General features: G+C 30.4%; 3 protein-coding genes across 3 annotated transcripts; 2 read left to right on the forward strand and 1 right to left on the reverse strand.

Annotated features, from left to right (window-relative positions):
• Positions 1–701: 701 nt before the first annotated feature.
• Positions 702–3,580, forward strand: PGO_073350 (hypothetical protein, conserved; the record flags this gene model as incomplete). The annotated part of the gene is made up of 2 exons (XM_028687208.1): positions 702–1,325; positions 1,649–3,580. 2 exons carry the CDS (start codon positions 702–704, stop codon positions 3,578–3,580), a joined length of 2,556 nt encoding a protein of 851 aa, XP_028543009.1.
• Positions 3,581–8,049: 4,469 nt separating this feature from the next.
• PGO_073360 (Plasmodium exported protein, unknown function) lies at positions 8,050–9,151 on the forward strand (the record flags this gene model as incomplete). Its single annotated transcript, XM_028687209.1, has 2 exons — positions 8,050–8,154; positions 8,564–9,151. The coding sequence occupies 2 exons, from the start codon at positions 8,050–8,052 to the stop codon at positions 9,149–9,151; spliced, it is 693 nt and encodes a 230-aa protein (XP_028543010.1).
• Positions 9,152–12,377: 3,226 nt separating this feature from the next.
• PGO_073370 (cytoadherence linked asexual protein) lies at positions 12,378–18,583 on the reverse strand (the record flags this gene model as incomplete). Its single annotated transcript, XM_028687210.1, has 9 exons — positions 12,378–13,664; positions 14,185–14,951; positions 15,272–15,430; positions 15,768–15,953; positions 16,141–16,272; positions 16,382–16,444; positions 16,698–16,751; positions 17,017–17,625; positions 17,809–18,583. 9 exons carry the CDS (start codon positions 18,581–18,583, stop codon positions 12,378–12,380), a joined length of 4,032 nt encoding a protein of 1,343 aa, XP_028543011.1.
• Between the last annotated feature and the right edge of the window lie 2,136 nt (positions 18,584–20,719).

A 20,719-nucleotide genomic window follows, 5' to 3' on the forward strand; every position in this document is an offset into this window, starting at 1 on the left:
TATGTATATACCTTTTTGTATTTAATTAGAAATAGTTGCTCTTTCGGTTGTAAGACTTTGTTAACACTTTAGAATTTTTTAGAAAAAAAATTTGAAGCTTAAGGAAGACATTTAGAACTGTTACTGTTATTTGTATAATCTATTTTACTAATCCATAGAGAGAAAAAAAAAAAAAAAAAATTTCAGAAAAAGGCTAAGTCATTTTTTTTTTTTTTTTTTTAAAGTTGTATATATAATTTTGTACTTTGAGTAAATAAATATATTTATATATAAAAAAACGTTTTAGAATTGTTCATCTTTGTTAGGTTTATCACTCACTTCTCTAATGCATTTTATTTCTCATCCTTTTTGTGATTATTGTATTGTGTATCTTATATATTTGTATACCTAATTTTTGAACTGAGCTTGCTTCTTGCACAGTTCTTAATTATTGTTTAATAAGAAAATAGCACTGCAAAGACCTGTAGAAAATTCTAACATATACTTTTGGACTAGTTTTTTATGAACAATGGATGGACGACCACCCAAGAGGAACACCAACCCCTTTATCGACGGTGAGTGTGCATGTGAATGTGCCAAAAATGGAATCCCCGCATGAAATCTGTGCATGAATTTGTGTATAAACCTGTGCATAATCCTATACATGTGCTCATTTTTTTTTTTTTTTTTTTACACATATGTAAGTGTGATATTAAGGGTAGATGAAAAATATTCTGTTTGACTATGGACACAATGTGCTTTTTCATATTTCTCCTTTGAATGCTTGTACATACCTGTTCTTGAAATGTAAGATCATTTATCTAAAGAACTCTTTTCCCTTTTTTTTTCTGTTGCTTCCAATTATAGATGACGACTATTCAGATGATGATGATAATAGCACTCAAAATGTACGTACAGTGAACTCAGGTGCTTATGAAAATCGCCAAGGAGGGGAAACTGGAAGATTAGGTTTTAACACCAACACTGGAGCTTACAATGCAGGTGCGTACAATGCAGGTATCTACAATGCAGGTGATTACAACGCTGGCCATTACAACACTGGCCATTACAACACTGGCCATTACAACACGGGACACTACAACACGGGACACTACAACACCGGGCACTACAACACTGGGCACTACAACATGGATCCACAAATGAATACCATTTATGGAATCAATTATGGAACATCCCCAGGATATAGCTATCTAGAGAACTTCAATTCAAGCCTAGGAGCATTAAGGGGGTTGCAACCGGAGTTTTCATCATATGAAATGAGAGATGACGTCAGCTTAATCTATTTTATGCAAGCAGTAGCATTCGCTACGGTGGCTTTTCTCAGTGTTAGTGTGAAAAAGAAGAGAAAAGGAAAAAAAAAAAATATATACACATGCATGTTCGTATGTATATATATATATATATATATATATATAGAGAGAGAGAGAGAGAGAGAGAGAGAGAGAGTTACTTGTCTGCGTGGGGGATAAGAGAGTACAAATAGATTCTCCCTCCGCCTCTACTTTTCTCTATGTGTGTGTGCAGATGGTGGGATGAGTTTCATTTTTTTTTTTTTTCCATTTATTTTTACAATGTTCTTGATTGTGTTTGTATTTTGACATTTTTTTTTTTTTTTTTTTTTTTTTTTTTTTTTTTTCCGCTCACTCAGGTGGTATTACGCAAGAAACATATGCTGAGACCGGGTATATCAAAAAGAGAATTTGAATCAACTTTACCAAACTTAGGAAGGAAAGAAGAAAAGTCTACAAATATAGATTATCAAAAATTTGAAGATGTTGTTACTCGTCCAAGTTCTCCATTTTTTGAAGAAGAGCTTAATAATTACAATGAAACGGATCCTTTATTACCAAATGCTGATAATTATGATGAACGCCATTCACCATTACCAGAAAATGTAAGAAACAGTGACTATGATGATGAAGAAGAGGTAGACGAAGATGATAGAGAAATTTCTTCTGATGAAGGTGAATATTATTTACATGAAAGAGAAATTCATAATCTAATGAACACACCATATAGTTCCCCAGAAACACATATGGCTAACCCATTTGATGATTTAAGTAATCAAGTATCATCGAACAATACACAAGGAAGAACTTATCAAGAACCCAATTATGGAGAGGTATATGAAGGCGCTCAATTTGTTGACAGGTATCATATGTCAAATAGTGATGCATCCTTATTTTACAATGATACTAATAATTCTTCTAGAAATAATAATCAGCAGAATTTTCATTATGGGTATGAACATGCACCATACGCTGATATATTTAGATATCCAAACTATGCTAACATGTATCGTATGACAAATTATGAAAGTAATAATGGAAGCAATAATGGAAATAATAATGCTGGTGGTAACCATGGTAGTAGGAATAGTAACAGCTCAGGTAAAAACATGAGCCACAGCAATATTGGATATAACAATTTAAACATTAACAATGAAAACAACAGTGCTGTTAGTGGAGGAAGAAGAGGTGGTATGGATGCACAGAACCCAGCTTTCGGATTTGATGATGCTCGTTTTGCTGATAGCTATGGAGACAACTATGAAGACGAAATATTTACGAATTCTAACTATGGTAATCCATTCGAAAATGATGATGACGAGGACACATCTGCAAATGGACAATCGGCTAATGGTGCATCAAACTTGTTACATGATCAAAATGTTAATTCTTATGGATATACAAACTATGGTTTTCAATTTGATCAAGTGGATCATAATAACAATGTCTTTTACAACAACCCATTTGTCGATGGAAACAACCCATTCGAAATGGAATCTGAAGAAATCAGTAATAGTAGTACTACTCCACATGTTGACATATCATCACACGTCGAGGAAAATTATGAAGAAAAACAAAACATTGAAGAGAATGAAAAGGGTGGAAACAGTGAACAGACTGAAAAGTTCGAAACGATCGAAAAGAGCGAAAAAAGCGAAAAAGTTGCAAAAAAATTGGCTGACGATTCTGGTGATGAAGAAGATGATCCCATTAGTGATTATGATAAGTTTATGCATTTGGAATCTGAAAGACAGAAAGAAAGAGAACATGTAAATGCATTGAAGGTAAATTTAGAGAAATACAAGAATGTAGGAGCATCTAAAGTTCCTTTGGAAAAGTTGGAAGAAGAATCCGATCAAGAGTACTCCTCCACTGTAGAAAAAAACATCGTAAATAACAAAGACGACCTTGAAGAAGAAAACGAACAAGGAGAAGTAGAAGAAGATGAAGAGGAGGAGGCAGCACCACATGAGAACGGAAGTAGTAATGCATCTGAGTATGTTCACCATGAGGAAGGAAAAGGATTAGAATTGGAAGAAAAACAAGATAATTTTGAGGATATTAGCGAATCTGACATAGTAGTAGATCACAATGTCCAAGAGGAAGACAATTTTGAGGCACCATTATATGATACACAAGAACAAGAGGTGGAGATATCGAATGGGGAAGAAGCTGAAGAGGAAATTGAAGAATCAGATGAGGTAGTGGAAGAATCGGATGAGGCAATGGATGATTCAATCGAAGATGACACATATGAAGACATCATTGATGAGGCAAGAAACGAAGAATAAAATTTGAATAAAAAAAAAAAAAAAAAAAAAAAAAAAAAGGTAGCTCATGAAGTAGAAGACGATGGTGAACAAAAATGAAAAAGGAGAGAGGAGATATATATATGCCATTGGTTAGGTTGAAATAGGAAAAAAGAAAAAAAAAAAAAAGGAACTTTTTTTTTATTTTTTCAATTCAAGAATAAGAATGTTTGATTTGATGCGTGTAAATTGAATATGTATATAAATACATTATACATATGTGTGTGTATATGTATATACATTTACGTACACTTTTTACATACACATCACGTGTTTACATATTTTGACAAAAACACTCCAAAACACACACGAATATCCATTTTTATAATACAATTCTTCAGTGTGTATATCTCACTCCCGATTTTTTCTATTCACTACTAGCACGTATATTTTCCCCATCTCCACCCTCCAGCATTTTTGCATGTGTTTGAGTATATTTAACCTCAATATACTTATTATGAACGTGTTTACATATGTATGCATAAGCATATGTACCAGTTTTATTTCATCCCCACGCCCAAAAATTTTTCATAATTTTGGTACAGCTTCTCCTACGTTTCATTCAAATTAATGTTTTTTTTTTTTTTTTTTTTTAAAAAAAACTTTTTAAAAAGGAAATTTATATTTCTTCTAATACAAATACTACGACAAATGAGTTTCTTTTTTTTTTTTTTTTCTGTTAAATCGAAGGACACCTCCGCATACTCTACATGTAACACGACACCACTTTGGTTATTCTCTCATATTTATATGAACAGACATGCAAATGTACACATATATGAACAGACATGCAAATGTACACACATATATGCATATTTTTATTTTTTTCTGCGCGCCTGACAAATCTATTAAATGTGACGCGTAAATTTCGTACAATTATTCTTAACCTTTGTGTACATGTAGATATGATGGTGTGTGTGTGCTTGGCCAAAATTTTCGACATTTTAAGCAGACCTCTTAGGGTTAATTTGGACAAGCTTGATTCACAGTAGTGTTGTATATAAGAGTGGCGTGTGACATATACCTGTTTCGTCATTCTTCTGATTGATCTCCCAATGATTTGGTTTTTATAAGACCTTAATGAAAAATTGAGAAAGTGTAATTCTTACTTTGCAATTTCACCTTGTTTTGTTATTTTACGCATTAGTTGCTAAACTGTAACATGGTGTGCACAAAATATTTTCGAAGAACACAAATGGAGGTATATTCTATATATTGGTTTTCTTGGTTTAAGAAAATTAGGAGCTTATTGTAGAATGTTTTTTGTCTATGCCCAATTGTGGTTGAAATGGGGTACTATAAGTAGGAATTGGATACATTCAGATTTTTTTTTTTTTAAGTTATCGTTTCTCCTTTCTCCACCTATGTGCATTTGTTCCGTCTCTTTTGGAAAAAAAAAAAAAAAAAAAAAAAAAAAAAAAAACCAACAAGCAAAATAAACTGGCAAACTAGAAAGTCACTAAACCAGCAAGTCAGCACATATAATTGGAATAATGCATAAGACGTGATGATGCGTAGACAAAAAAAAAAAAGGGTTGGGAAAAAGGACAGGAAAAAGAGGAGTACAAAACTTGTAGGAGAACTATATCCCCATCGAGGTTTGGGGTTTACACCGTTGATAATTTTCATTCGGTGAACAAACTGAATAATTTATTTTCTCAGTATGTCAAATTGTGGGGATGTAATACAAATTTACTGGCTCTTTTCGAAAATTTTGATTTGGTGGATTTTTAAAACTTGTGAGGTAATAAAAAACCTCCTATTATTATGCAAAAGGGGAAGAAAAAAAATTTTTCCCCTCATTTTTGCTACTTCCTCCAAATTATGTTTGCCACTTAATATATATATATATATATATATATATAACAATATAGTATAATTTTGCACAAAACAATTTTATTTATTCTCGAAGACTAATTTTTTTTTGTTCGGCAAAATATATTGCTTATTATTGCTTATTGTTTATTATTGCTTATTGTTTATTATTGCTTATTATTCCTTATTATTGCTTATTATTCCTTATTATTGCTTATTATTGCTTATTAATGATAATTGCTTATTTTAATGTTCACAATTTTAAAAAGAAAAAATTTATAATCCGAACTATTAAAAAATGGAATGACATGTTTTAAAATTGAAACGAGTATTTCCAACTTCGGTGGGTTGTTGAGGAATATCATTTTATATTTTTCTCCTCATTTTTAGGAGAAAAAAAAAAAAAAAAAATTAAAAAAAAAAAAAAAAGTGCGGGACTAAGAAAAAAATAAATAAATATCAGTAAAGGAAAAAAAGAGGGGGTTAAAAAAAAAAAAAAATAAAATAAAAATAAATAACAGTATAAAAAAAGATACTGTAGGATTTACATATATATAGAAATATAATAGGATATGGGATTTGTCATATTTTCTTCAGCACTGAAGAAAAAATATATATTTTTTTAGGAACATACAAATATGCTATTTCTAACATTTTATGCATACGCTAGAAAATTTTGTTAATTTTTTAGTTTTTGTTAGTTTTGCTAATTTTGTTAGTTTTGCTAATTTTGTTAATTTTTCTAATTGCGTTAATTTGATAATTTTGCCTATTTTTGCCTAATTTTTCTAAATTTGTTAATTTTGCTAATTTGGTTAATTTTGCTAATTTGGTTAATTTTGCTAATTTGGTTAATTTTGCTAATTTGGTTAATTTTGCTAATTCTGCTAATTCTGCTAATTCTGCTAATTTTGCTAATTTTGCTAATTTTCTATATATCAACATTTTTTCAAAATTTACAAGAAAAAAAATTTCCTTCGCGGCGTAAACATGCGTTGTTTCTCCCTTTAGGTAAAAGGTAAAATACACATATATAAAAAATATTTATAAAAAATAGATAAAAGGTTTTTAGAATTCTTTTTTCTATACCTTTGAATAAAGAAAAAACAGATACATAATTATATATATATATATATATATATATATATATATATATATGTATTTACATATATTCGCATAATATTTATTAGTTTGATACTGCATGAGATTTACTAAAAGAGCTAAAAAGAAAAAAAAAAAAACATTTACACTGCCTATTAAATATGAATTTTTTACATGTATGCCAAAGTATACACATAAAACAAACGCTTGCAATTCATATGTACACATTATTATGAATAAAATTACATTACATGAAATTAGTCAAAAGGGGAAAGAATACACTTAATAAAATGTTTTACCTTATGTGAATTATTTTCTTTTTCTTTTTCATTTTTTTTTTTTTGTTCTTTGAGGCTTGACAAGTTTACGTATCACGCTTGATGTGGGGATATGTTTAGAGATTTATGAGTTTACCCCTTCTCATATGAATTTACTAAAAATGAGTTCATTTTGTAATAAGCATATATGTGAATATATATACATATATATGAACCTAAGTTGAATACGTAACTGTTTTGTACTTGGTAATTTGCATACATATAGAATGTACTTACATAAATGTATGCCTGTATTTACATTTGCATGCATATGTATAACATAAGTATATACTGCAAACGGATATAGGATAGTTTACCCAGCTTACATCATTGACCTATAGTGATTTATTTTCATTTCATTTTTAACTTTGTAAATAAAAGGAAAATAGATTAAATATCCAACTTAGTAATTTTTAATGAAGCTAATTTTATATAATTAATATTACATTAAGAGGACCTTTTTTTTTTTTTTTTTTTTTTCTTTTTAATTTTAGTTTCTACTTTTTTTTTATTTTTTGTTAATATATGTGTGTTACGTGGACGTAAACGTGTATGTGTATTGACATAGGGAAGTGGTGTATATAAACACGCACGTATACATAGATACATACATAGATACTTATACACTCACACATGCATGCGTGTGTGTGTGTGGGGAGTTATATAATAAAGCGTTATTGTACTAGACATACCAGTTGAAGAAGTTTTCTTTTTAATTTGTTTATTTATTTTATTGTATTTTTTTTTTTTTTTTTTTTTTTTTCACTTTTAAAACAAAGAGAAAAGAGACAGAGGCGATGTATTTATGAATGTTCTCTCCGAACATGAACCCGCGCATATATATTTGGAGACATGTAAACAGTAATTATTTTTGCGCTTACGATAGAGTAACAATTTAAGGATAAAGGAAGTTAGTAATGCATAATAGGTTTTTCACACCTTGTGTTTATACAGCTTATTAAACCAAAGAGGGTGTACACAGAACAAACCCAAATAGTGCCAAAACAAAAGTAGAGAAAAGAAAGATAAAAGATAGATAGCAAATACATAACAGATACATAACAGATAGATAAAAGATAGATAAAAGAAAAAAAAAAAAAAATGATGATTATGGTGATGCACTCATTTCTATTAAATAATAATTTGGGGGAAAAGTGTGCATATAATTTATTTTCAAAATGTGACAAGAAGAGAAATGTTAAGTATCAATCATCAGAAATGAAAATTGAGAATTCTATGGGGATCATCAAGAATAAAAATTTTATTTGTCAAACGATTTTGAAACTTGCTGTTATCAGTTTACTCTTTTTTTGTGTGTTTAATGTAAGGGGAAAAAAAAAAAAAAGAAAAAAAAAAAGAAATATCTTTGTATATATTGTCTGCATAGGAATTCCAAGGGTTACAACACTCCGTTCCTTTTTGTGTGAACCCAATCGGATTGTAGAAAATGCTGTGCTGGCAAATCAAATGTGTACATATTCGTTTTACTCTTCTGCATCTGGAATTTGCAATAATTTTAGCCATACGTTGTGACCAAAGCAAATAGAGAGAAGCAAATGGGCAGAAGCAAATAGAGAGAAGCAAATGGGCAGAAGCAAATAGAGAGAAGCAAATAGACATATACATATATATATATATATATATATATATATATGCACCGTTTCCTTGTGTTCAATTGTATAATTTTTTTTTTTCTTCTTCCCATGTTATGTGTGTGCCCCGTTTCTCGTAGGAGCAGAATCATGGATTAAAGGATGAAAGCAAAGGAATGGATTTGAATGAAAAAAATAAAAAATGGAATTGGAGAGTTTTATCAGAACTCGAAGAAGGGAAAAATAAAGAGAACACTAAACATACTAATAACCAAGATTGGTTAGATAAATTATGGAAGAAAGAAATGGAAAAATGGAAAAGTGATGTGTATTTGATTAATAAAGAAACATTTTGGGAATTTAAAAGAGTGTGTTTAATTAACAATGTAAATTTTAAGTGGGAAAATGAAATGTGGAAAAACTTTAGGGATCAGATGAGTAAAAATATATTAGCAAAGGAAAAGAGTGATCATGAGGATTTTATAGCCTTTAAAAATAAAAAACCAACAAAAGGTGAATACAATGAATTTATTTTAGCAAAGAGAAAAACTTTCAGCATTTTTTATGATACACTTGTAAATGAAAGGTCAAAACTGATTGATCATGTCATAAAGGAATGGATGAATTTTAGGAGCCAAGTTTTTGATAAAATGGAACATAAAGTGTTGAAGGTCAGAAAAGTTTTGAAAAAAATGAAGAAAAAAGATATTGCAAAGTTATATTCTTAAAGGGAGGGGAAAGACGAGAGGACAAGGGGTTGGGGGGTTTCGCGTGAAGAGAGTCTATTCAGAACAAATTCCAGAATAGTAACACTGTGGAAAAAGCGTCCGAGAAAAAAAAAAAAAAAAAAAAAAAAATAAAAGTGAAATAAAATTAAACTGAATAAAATTAAACAGAACAAAAATTAAACTGAATGAGATAAATTAATAAATCGTAACAAAACAACGTCTACCATTTTGGATAAGTGCTTAAAAAAGGACAACCCTTTCTAGAAACACAGAGATATTAAAAGTGCATGCAAAAGCTCATGAGTAGTCTACATGCATATATATGCATATATATACATATATATATTGAACAGCCGTAGAAACATTTTACGTGAAAGTCAAGTTTTTATGTGAGCACAAGCACACGATGAGCACGAATAGAACGAATAGAACGAATCGAACGAATACAATGAAGGATGCATGTAAAAACGGAATAATCTTAAGAGGACTAAATTGGTCTTTTCTCGACCCCTCCTCCCCCCAAGCAACATGGCATATATATATATATACGTACCCGTTTGATGACTCTATGTTATATGAGTTTATTCCCTTCAAAGGGGAAAAAAGAAAAACCAGTCTTATTTGTAAAAAAAAAAAAAGAGAAGAAAAACGCACAAAAAATATTTAAATATATATACTACTACCCATTTAGGCACCTCATTCACAAGGCTTTATACACGCATTACATGTTTAAAATTTTGTCTTTTCCGTTATTCATATATATTTATTGATAATCATTTATTATAATGTTTATTTGAATATATCACGTGTTATAAAATAGAAATAAAAAAAGAAAAAATTTTATTTGCTTTGAGACTTTGTTTTTTTTTTTTTTTTTTTTATTTTTTTTTAGTTTTCCTATACATTTTGACATATTACATATGTGTATACATATATAATGTGTTCCAATTTGACGAGGCTTCGATGGCCCGTTGACGTGGCCTTTAAATATTTGGTCTAAGTGATCGTTTGCTGTTCCCTCTATGGACATCTGTTCGTTTTGACAATACTCCATTTGAAGTGGGTCCTAGTAAGAAAAAATCCCTCGCTTACAAATGGAGACAAACAAAATAGATATTCCCCCTCCCCCCTTTACCCATTTATGCTTTTTTTCTTCCATTTTAGTTTTTTGTTTAATTTAGTTTAATTTATTTTAATATATTTTAATATACCTAATCTATTTAATCTATTTAGTATATTTAATCTATTTAGTATATTTAATCTATTTAGTCTATTTTAATATATTTAATCTATTTTAATTCATTTTAATTCATTTTAATTCATTTTTAACTTAAATTAATTTATTTTTATTTTATCTTTTTTTTTTTTTTTTTGGGTCATTGATATAATAATTTCATTACACTTCGGAATTGCACATTTGATAATGTGGCTTACTCGATTCAGGTTTTAAGAATTTAAGCAGTCGATGGAATTTCACAAATTGAAACATTTATCCAAAACGGTTTCACTTCGAATTTATGTGAAGTTAATTTCACATGTCTTTTGCATCCTTGTGTGTGTGTTATGTTTGTATGTATGATATACTTACACGTATGCATATTTATATATATATATTTTTTTTTACATTTTATGTGTACATGTGGCTTTAATTAGATAAAAATTTTCGAATAAAAAGACTAAAAAGAAAGTTAAAATAAAAATAAAATATTTATTTAACCATTAGCAAGAATTGTTACATACATGTGATGGAGAAACATTTTCTACTATTGCAATATTGGATGTTTTGAAGCAACAAACCAAGGGAACCCCATGTCTCCCTCCTTTCCACATCCAAAGAACAGTACAATATTCTATGTATTCATTTTAACAGAAGGGAAAATTAATGATTATTTAGGGATTGTAATGCTTGATTAGTAATGAATGATATAGCCTTATTTTGTTATACTTTTGTGGTGATACAAACTTGGAAGGGGTAGGGTAGGATAAGTACAAATTTGTTTTTGTTCGATTGATTCTTTGGGAGGATACGGGTGGTGGAGGTGATATGTATACATATATATATATATGCATATATATATGCATATACAAGTAGTAGGGGACGTGTGTACGAGTGAGAGAAATGTGAATAATCAAAGGAAACGTCAACGCAAGTTGCGTATATGTACAACTGGAGCATTTGTAGTAAAGATTGGGAAATCTTAAATTTGCAGTAAAGTGTGCAAAAAATATAATGTTACAGAATGAACGCGTAGGTTTATACGTCCAAATGAGGCTATACTAAAATTGATAGCTATGATATGATGTGATTTTTTTTTTTTTTTTAATTTAAACAACTTGAGAAAACTTAAAAAGGAAGAAGAAAAGAAAGTCCCAAGGGGTTTAAAAAGTCTAAACAATTATTTATGCTGAAGAAGATGAACTGTAAAGAGATAAAAAGCCCCAGGCAAAAGAAAAAAAAAAAAAAAAGAAAAAAAAGAAAATTAAAAATATGCACACACAAGGCGCATAGGACATGGGGAAATTTTCTCCCCTTTTTTTTTTTTTTCCCCTATGTCATACATACATTTTTTCTGTAAAATATGTACACACAAGGAGAATGGGACATGGGACAATTTCCTCCCCTTTTTTTTTTTTTTTTCCTTATGACATACATATACACTTTGTGTAAAATATGCACACGCGTGTTAAAATATGAATGCCAAATTAAAGAGAGAGAGAAAAAAAAAAAAAAAAAAAAAAAGAAAAGAAAAGAAAAGAAAAGAAAAGAAAAGAAAAGAAAAGAAAAGAAAAGAAAAGAAAAACAATGCGGAGGTAAGATTTCACCCCAGCATGATATGCACATTAAATTATAAAAGAAATGGAATGTTGCTTTCATACGACATGTAACTAATTTTGAAGATGCATCAATTTATGATGCTTCCCACCCCCAAACGTCGCATTGCACTTTATAATGTGTTAGATACCAGTATGGATACTAACAAAAGCATATTTTGTCGAGCCATGGAAGAGTTTATGTAAAATTTACACATTCGCATGGAAAGTCCATTCGTTTGTGCACCTCCACCCAGTGAGTTTAAAACGAGGGAGGTTATGTAAATTCCCCCCTCTGTCACTCATTACTCATCACTCGCTGCTTATCACTCGTTATCCGCCTTTTTTTTTTTTTTTTTTTTTTTTCTTTTTTCCTCCCTTCTGCGGAGGAACTGGTTTCATTGTTGCACCTGGACTAAGGATTTATGATGGGCTCCAAATTGCATACGGTGGCCTGATCAACAATGTCTTCATAGAAAATAATATCTCTCTGGTTTAAGTATTGTTCATCGTCATCCAGGTCATCGAAGAGAGATCCATTATCAGTGTAGAAAAGACTACTATTGTCCTGGATAGCTTCAATATCAATTTCTCGTAGTAAAGAGAGTGGATCCATAAATTCATCATTTTCTTCATTTTTACTGAATTCTTTATTACTTATTCTGGATTTCATAGCCTCCTCATAGTACCCTTCAAATTTGGCCCTATCATATGCCCGTCTTAAAGATTTTAACAAAGCATCTGTGGTAACTTTATTATACATTTTTTTTATAAATCTATTTACATATGTCTCCAGGATAGTGTAGAATCTATCAAATATACGGAACGTCGATCTAAACATAAAAATAACATTATCATAAAATGCATACCATCTCATAACTGTAAAAATAAAAAATGAAATTGATAAAGAATGTACTACTCCCATTAATACTAATCCATTTATATAATGAACACTAGGTTTTTCATTGGGAGGCATATTTAATAATCCTTCTGTTTGTTTTGAAAGTTCTTTTGAAATTTCATTAGGGAAAAATAAGGAGTTCCGTATATACAAATTTCCAGCGCCATAAATGGAGAGATAGACAAAATATTGTGAAATTTTTGCTCCTTCCAAACGACCTTTATAATATGTTTCCCAAAACCCTTTTCCCTCAGCTGCTTCACTTATTTCTACATTAATTTTCATAAAAAAGGCTGCAACAACTATAGGTATAAATTTTTTATCAATAAATTTCATCATTTTATTAAAGACATAAGAATTGGCACTTGTGAGAGATTGATACTCACACAGTTGGCTCAAGTTATTTAAATTGTAAAGAGAAAAAAGTTCTGATGCCAATTTATACATATTTGCTAATACAAAGGTTTTTCCATACTTGAGTTGTACTACTGGTTTTTTTATGAACATAGGGAAGAAGACATTTAACATACTATCAAACATACTACCATGATAGACGTAGTAAAATTTGAGAACGGGTTCATCATGTACTGATAGCCCAAGCATTTTTGCATCCCCAAACTTCCTATCCAATTTGTTAATATGTTTACTTAATCGTGTAACAAACATCATTTGAAATAGTGTGTACATTGTTTTTTCATAAAACCTGGAGGCCATAGATAAATGTATTTCTTCCTCTCGCATTTCCTTCTTTAGTTTGGAGTAATCTGGTCTCACGTTGAAGAAGAAGATATTGTTCATGCTCTACGAGTGAGGGGAAGAGAAAAATTGGTGAATTCATAACGGTGGATGGCACTGTGTATGTTTTTCTAGTGCCTCACAGATAAGCTAGGAGTAGCTAGAAGTGATGAGCTAGAAATGATTGATTAGGAGTGATAAACTAGAAGTGATCGATTAGAAGTGATCTATTAGAAGTGATCTATTAGAAGTGATCGATTAGAAGTGATCTATTAGAAGTGATCGATTAGAAGTGATCGATTAGAAGTGATCGATTAGATGTGATCGATTAGAAGTGATCGATTAGAAGTGATTGGGTCCACGGTGCGAGGGGCGAATTCCCCCTTCCCCTCCATGGGTATCAGCACGCCTGCACAGACGTGACGTAGGAGCATGGAGAAACAGAACCGAGGGTGTGTGTGTCATGTGTGTCATGTATGTCATGTGTATCATGTGTGTCATATGCTTCATGTATATCATGTCCTTCATGTATATCATGTGTGTCATATGCTTCATGCATGTCATGTGTGTGATGTGCGTCGCTTACTATGTCGTCGTTCCTCCTGTGCGAAGAAAAGCCGTACTGTATTTTCCTGAAGAGCAATCTGACCGTTTGCAAAAAAGACATTTCTGTAAAAATGGATCTATTCATCTGATAGATTACATACAAGGCATCCGAAATTTGTTTCAAATATTCTTTGTTAAATGTATATCCATATATGAGTCCAAATTTGTAAAAATTTAAAGGATTTCCAAATATATTATGAACGAAGTAATGCAATTGTTGCTTTCGAAGAATGGATTTTGGGGTTGCTCCGAAAAATTTTCTTAAAAGCATAATATCTCCAATGAAATATATATTTTCAAAATTTTTTAAATAAAGTTCATATGAATCTCGAAGTAACATTATTTTATTATTTATATTGTAGGTATCATAATGTTTAAATAGTGTTTTTACATGTTTCTGATTAAATTGATTAATGAAAGCTTGTTCTATTATTTTCTTCAAATGTAATGTCCATTTACTATATTGTGGTGCGATAAATTCTCCTTTACTTTTTCTTTTTGGCATGTTATACCTTTCATGAGGGTTTTCATAATTTATCAACAAAAAATCATAAAGGTAGTTATTGAACCATTCACGAAATTTCGCTTCTATATCCATCATAAGACCAAATGGATGCTGCTGCCTTAATGGCGTCTCGTTCAGGTAATAGAAGAAATCCATTTGTAGCACTGCAGTTACGTGTATCACAAATTTTATGCATTTCTTCATCTTTTCTATGATGTCTTTGTCTATCAGCTTCTCCAGCTCTGCGTGAAGGGTAAGCACGTATGCATGCATGAATGCATGAATGCATGAATGCAGGTATGTGTGTTTTTTTTTTTTTTTTTTTTTTTTTTTTGCGCTCCTTTATGTGTGTAACTGAGAATAGCATAACACATGTGTCTTTCCAACACTTCGAAGTAATCATCTGACTCCATAACCATCAACTATATGAAGTTTTTTCTCTCTTGCATTATCTTGCATCTCGTGCTGTAGATAGCTTTTGCTTAGAAATCTTGGGAAACACATCACTCTGAGGAATTTCAACAAAAATTTGTCTCATTCCTTTGGTTTCTTATTAAATTACCTTCTAGCAGATTAACAGCCTCATTTTCCCTTGTCCTATTCGTTATGTATTTCTTTAAATATGAAGGATACCAATGATAAGTTACTATAGTTTTTGTATGTGTGTCTTCATCTTTCAAATCTAAATACATGGCATTGGAAATGCTATGATTTGGGATATCTGAGAATGCAAAAAAAAAAAAATTTCAGGAATATTATATTTTTTTTTTTTCTTTATGCATAACTGTGGAGAAAATGTATTACAAAATTGGAATATGAAAAATATGAACATTTTTTTTAATCACTGAAGGAAATGGAGATTCACTCTGGAATGATTCTCAAGGGTGATGTAGTTTCTATATACTCAAATAGACATGTACCAATTTAAGCAAAAAAAAAAAAAAAAAAAAAATGTGTAGATCTATCTACGAGCGAATATTATATTTAGAGTATAATAAAAATATTGCCATATTTTACTCCTTCCCCCCAAACAGCCATTTTTATTTCTGCGTAATTACCTTTATATGATGTCATTCTAAAGAGGAAGAGAAACGTGAACCAGTTCAAGTCGTGCATTAAGAAATTGTTGTATTCTTCAAAAATATTCATACATCTTATCAAAGAGCTTACAATGTTTACTTTCAATATCTTCGTCGTGTAAACATTGTATTTTTGCAGCATGGACATATTGTTCTGCTCTTCGTCTGTGAATGGGGAATGTGTGTTTCATTATGTTCGAGATGCATCTACCAAGGGGATTTACAACAGACAAATCACGTCAGACGAACACACAAGAGAATCACACGAGACAACTATGAAAGAAATCACGATTGACCGTGGTGGTGATGATCTAACCTGAAGCTTTAGGAGATTCTTTCCATGTAGAATTACTGTTTATGTAGAAGAGGGTGCCTTCACATATCTTACATTTAGAGGAATCAAACATTTTCCTTTTAAATAATGAGTTAATTTTAAGAGTGAGGGGTTGGTTTTTCTTTGTCCTAGTATAGCACATCTCGACACCTGTAAAATTAAAATGTAAGAAAAAATTGTTCATAGATGAGGAAAAGAAAATTCACCATTCGTGTGTACACACTATCTGGATTATTTGATGTGATGTAAATGAATTTACATTTTATGAGGTGTTCATAAAGTTCCTTCAATGGGCGATTGTCTTCGTAGGCCAATTGTATTGCTGTTTATTGGTATGTGTATGGAAGAAGGGGGCGAAAAGGATGAGTGGTTTTAAGATATAAGAGTGGCATACACACACACACACACACAAACACACATGACAGATTCAACAAGTGTTAAATAGATCAGAGGGGGGTATGTAGGAGGTGGAAGCTTTCAGGATTTATCTTTGGTTGTCCAATCTTGATTGAACTTTTGGTCGTTTTCATTTCTCAAATTAGGTTTCATTTTTTTTTCTTCTTTGTCTTCTTTACCGTTGTAATATCCAGGGAGGAACAGAGACGCGACATGTGCACTGGCTTGCCCATCTGACACGAGTGGGAGTGATAGAAGTGATGGGAGTGATAGAAGTGATGGGAGTGATAGAAGTGATGGGAGTGATAGAAGTGATGGGAGTGATAGAAGTGATGGGAGTGATAGAAGTGGTGAGTGTGGTAAATGTGGTAGATATGGTAGATATGGTAGATGTGGTAATTGTGGTATATATGTCAACCGTGGTTGGTGTGATCCCCCTCGCCTGAGGAAACAGCAAGGCGAGAGAGGCGAATCAAATAATGAAGCAGGAAATCTTACCCAAAAGGCCAATAAAATTGAGTAGGTGAATGTACAAAATTTGGTCTCCATTAAATTCGTTGTAATACTTTATAAAATTAATATAGTTTAAATAGACATCATGGGGATCAATATTTGTAGGTGCAATTGTCTTGGTAGTTACAAAGGTATAATTATGGCTATCTACAAATGATAACTCTTCCTGATCTTCCTCTTTAAATTTTGGACTGTCATATATAGAACAAACACCCTTAGAATTATTTTTGCACATAAAATTAAAATATCTTTCCTTTAAATGATCATTTTCTAGAAGCATTTGTAAATTTAGATTTAACTTTGCAGCATTTGTAAATAGTTCCATTTGATATTTATTAATATGATGTATTAGAAACTCTAAAATTATACATTCTTCAGTAGCTGGAGAAATATTACTTTTTAAGTATAGTTCTCTCCTTTTTTTGTCTCCTCCAAACATACTACTTTCGTCACACATGATATCTATAACTTTATATCTATCTGAATGATTGAATTGTAGGATGCTATGCCAATTGTGGAATTTCAGATTTCCAATTTCAAAATATTTATTATAGTGTCTGTGAGCTAATTTCAACAGGAGGAAATGTCCAAGGGCTGTAGAAATAATAGGAAGGGGGGGTGTAAATTGAAATAAAAGGGAGAAAAATATAATCTTAATAATTGTGAAAGATGATGGAAACATATAAAAATTGTTTTTGAATAAGCTTATCATGAACATTCATAATAAATTGCTCATAAAATATATATTTTTTTTTTTTTTTTTTTTTATTAGCTCACCTATGAAATGTGAACCAACGTAGTTAAATACTCCTATGTCAAAGTAATTTGCCATGAGATCCAGATTTCTCATAAATCCAATGTCAGGCTGGTAGGTAAAGAGCAAATCGTTGTAATTAAAAATGTCTTTTGTAAAATCCAATGGCATTTTCAATGCTATTCTTTTTCTTATATTTTTAGCTGAAAATCCTGCTTTACCTAAAATTTTCTTTTTAATCATACGGATACCTATTTCGTCTTGTATTTTTGGATCTTTTTTATTAATGAATATATTATTGAGCTTACGCAAAGCTTCATTTAATTTATGTGTTCTTTTATATTCATTCATTGGTATTTGCATAATTTTAATAATTTTTAAAGTCCTTACAACTAAAATTTTTTTTTTAATTAAATCAGAGTGTTCATTTTTGTAATCCATGGCTATCTGTATTTTTAGTGCATGTTCATATTTAATTATGTCTTCTGCTTCTGCATTTGCTGTAGGAACAACATATTCAAGATCTTCATTACTTGCTCCTTTAAATGGAATCATTTTAAATTTAGATGAATCAAAATATATCTGAACATCGTTTCTTATGATTGGTAACTTCAAATTGTCTTGCTTCAAAGTCTGTAGTATCATGTCTTCTAGACTTCCTAAATTCTCATAAATTTCTTCATTATTTATTATTTTCATTAACTCTTCTCTATTCTCATTTTTGTAAGAACAGCTTATTTTTTTCACTAAGATACTACTAATGTAAAATATGATTGGTTGAAAAAGCCGAATTCTCATTTTACGACACAATTATCCCTTGCTTTAATTTTTGTTTTTTTTGGGTATGAATTAACTGAAGAACCGTTATCTTCATGCGTGGGTGACATAAAGAGTTGATTAAGGTGGGGAGTTGAATTGGTCTGTAATATGTCTTGAATTGGTCTGTAATATGTCTTGAATTGGTCTGGAATATGTCTTGAATTGGTCTGTAATATGTCTTGAATTGGTCTGGAATATGTCTTGAATTGGTCTGTAATATGTCTTGAATTGGTCTGGAATATGTCTTGAATTGGTCTGGAATATGTCTTGAATTGGTCTGTAATATGTCTTGAATTGGTCTTGAATCTGCCTTGAATTGGTCTTGAATCTGCCTTGAAGTGATCGTATTGATGCCTCAAAGTTGCTGCGAAGTGCCTGGATAAGGGAAAAATACAGAAAGGTGCATTTCCCTTTTTTTTTTTTTTTTTTTTTCTTTTCTTTTTGCCCCTGTGCACGAATGGATTAAAATCAAGGAAAAAAAAATGAGCAAAATAAAGTAAAAGGGGTGTTTCTTAAGACTAAGAAGGAACGTGTTAATACATTATGAAACCAAGTGTATATGTATTCATTGTGTCTGTGTAATGGTATTTCTTATGCATGATTGTTTTTATACACATTTGAACGTCCATTTAAAGCATTCGTATAATTTTTTGCTAGCCATGGGACGTCATAGAATTTTTCGGTGAAGGGGAAATGAGGGCGTGTTTACTTATCGTTCCATCAGTCTGGTTGTCTACTTATTTGTTTGCCTCGGCACGAGGAGTAAATTGGACTGAGGGATGTTTTTTTTTTTTAGTTGCTTCCTTGACTTAGTATATTTTTGTTTTTTTCTTTTGCTTTGTTCTGTTTTTACTTACACCCTATTTTTTTTTTTTTTTTTTTTTTTTTTTTTTTTTTTTTTTTTTTTTTTTTTTTTTTTTTTTTTTTTTTTTTTTTTTTTTTTTTTTTTTTTTTTTTTTTTTTTTTTTTTTTTTTTTTTTTTTTTTACTCTGTTTTTTTTTTTCTTTTACTCTGTTTGTTTGTCCTTGAGTCTGCTTTCGTTTTTTCCTTTACCTTTTTTTTTCTTATACTTCTTTTCCGGATAACATTCATTCTGTTTAGTGGATATATTTTTTAGAACTCATTTTTTATTTATTTATTCATTTTTTTTTTTTTTTTTTTATTTTTTTTTATGTAAAACTGTTCACAGATTTGTCAAGAAAATACGTTTTGTGCAAGAGAACAATTCGGAAATTTGAATAACTTTAAAAAAAAAAAAAAAAAGTGACCATAACAATATATTATTTTAGGGGAAGGGGGGGAAAAAAAAAGTGGAAGGGATATATATATCTTTACCTTTTCATTTTTATATTAAAAAAAAATGTGCATATAGGTCTTTTGTTCTTTCACTAGTGTTATATGTTTTTATTCTGCATGCTAATCTTAGAATAGCACTAAAAAATATATGTATGTATATATATATTTTTTAACTAAGAGAAAAAAAAAAAAAAAAAAAAAATACACACACGCATGCGTATATGTATGTATGAATAAACATATATACATGTAACATGTATGAACATGGGTTCCCAAGTTGTAATTACATGGAGAACAATAGAGTAGTGCTATGGAAACAGATCGATGAGATAGAGATATGTATAGTGCACTTTTTACAAGTTTATGTTTTTGTCAATAAAAATTAATAAAGGTGAAGTGCATAAGGATGGTAATGCATTTGCCTCCAATCAGCATTCCCCTCAGCTTAAGAAAATATACTTTAGAACTTGATTTCCCCTCTTTTTTGGAATAGTCCCGAGAAATGGGCAACTAAGAATTAAGCTGCCAACAGAAGTAAATAAAAAAGTAATGAGAAACGGAGAGAAAGTAAAAAAAAAAAAAATTATGCCAATTAAAGTAAAACAAAATTAAGGAAAGGGAAAATAAAGTGAAAAATTACATACATGTTATTTTTCCAGTATGTATTTGCCCATCAACACACAAATGAAGCAAATGATTGGAATTCGTATGAATACAGTAAATTGGTACATGACACGAACGTGTGTTTAATTGTTTTTTTTTTTTTTTTTTTTTTTTTTTTTTTTTTTTTTTTTTTTTCTTGGTTTTTCCATTTTTTTT

Source organism: Plasmodium gonderi (assembly GCF_002157705.1).
Source record: "Plasmodium gonderi DNA, contig: Chr07, whole genome shotgun sequence".
Classification (NCBI taxonomy): Eukaryota; Apicomplexa; class Aconoidasida; order Haemosporida; family Plasmodiidae; genus Plasmodium; species Plasmodium gonderi.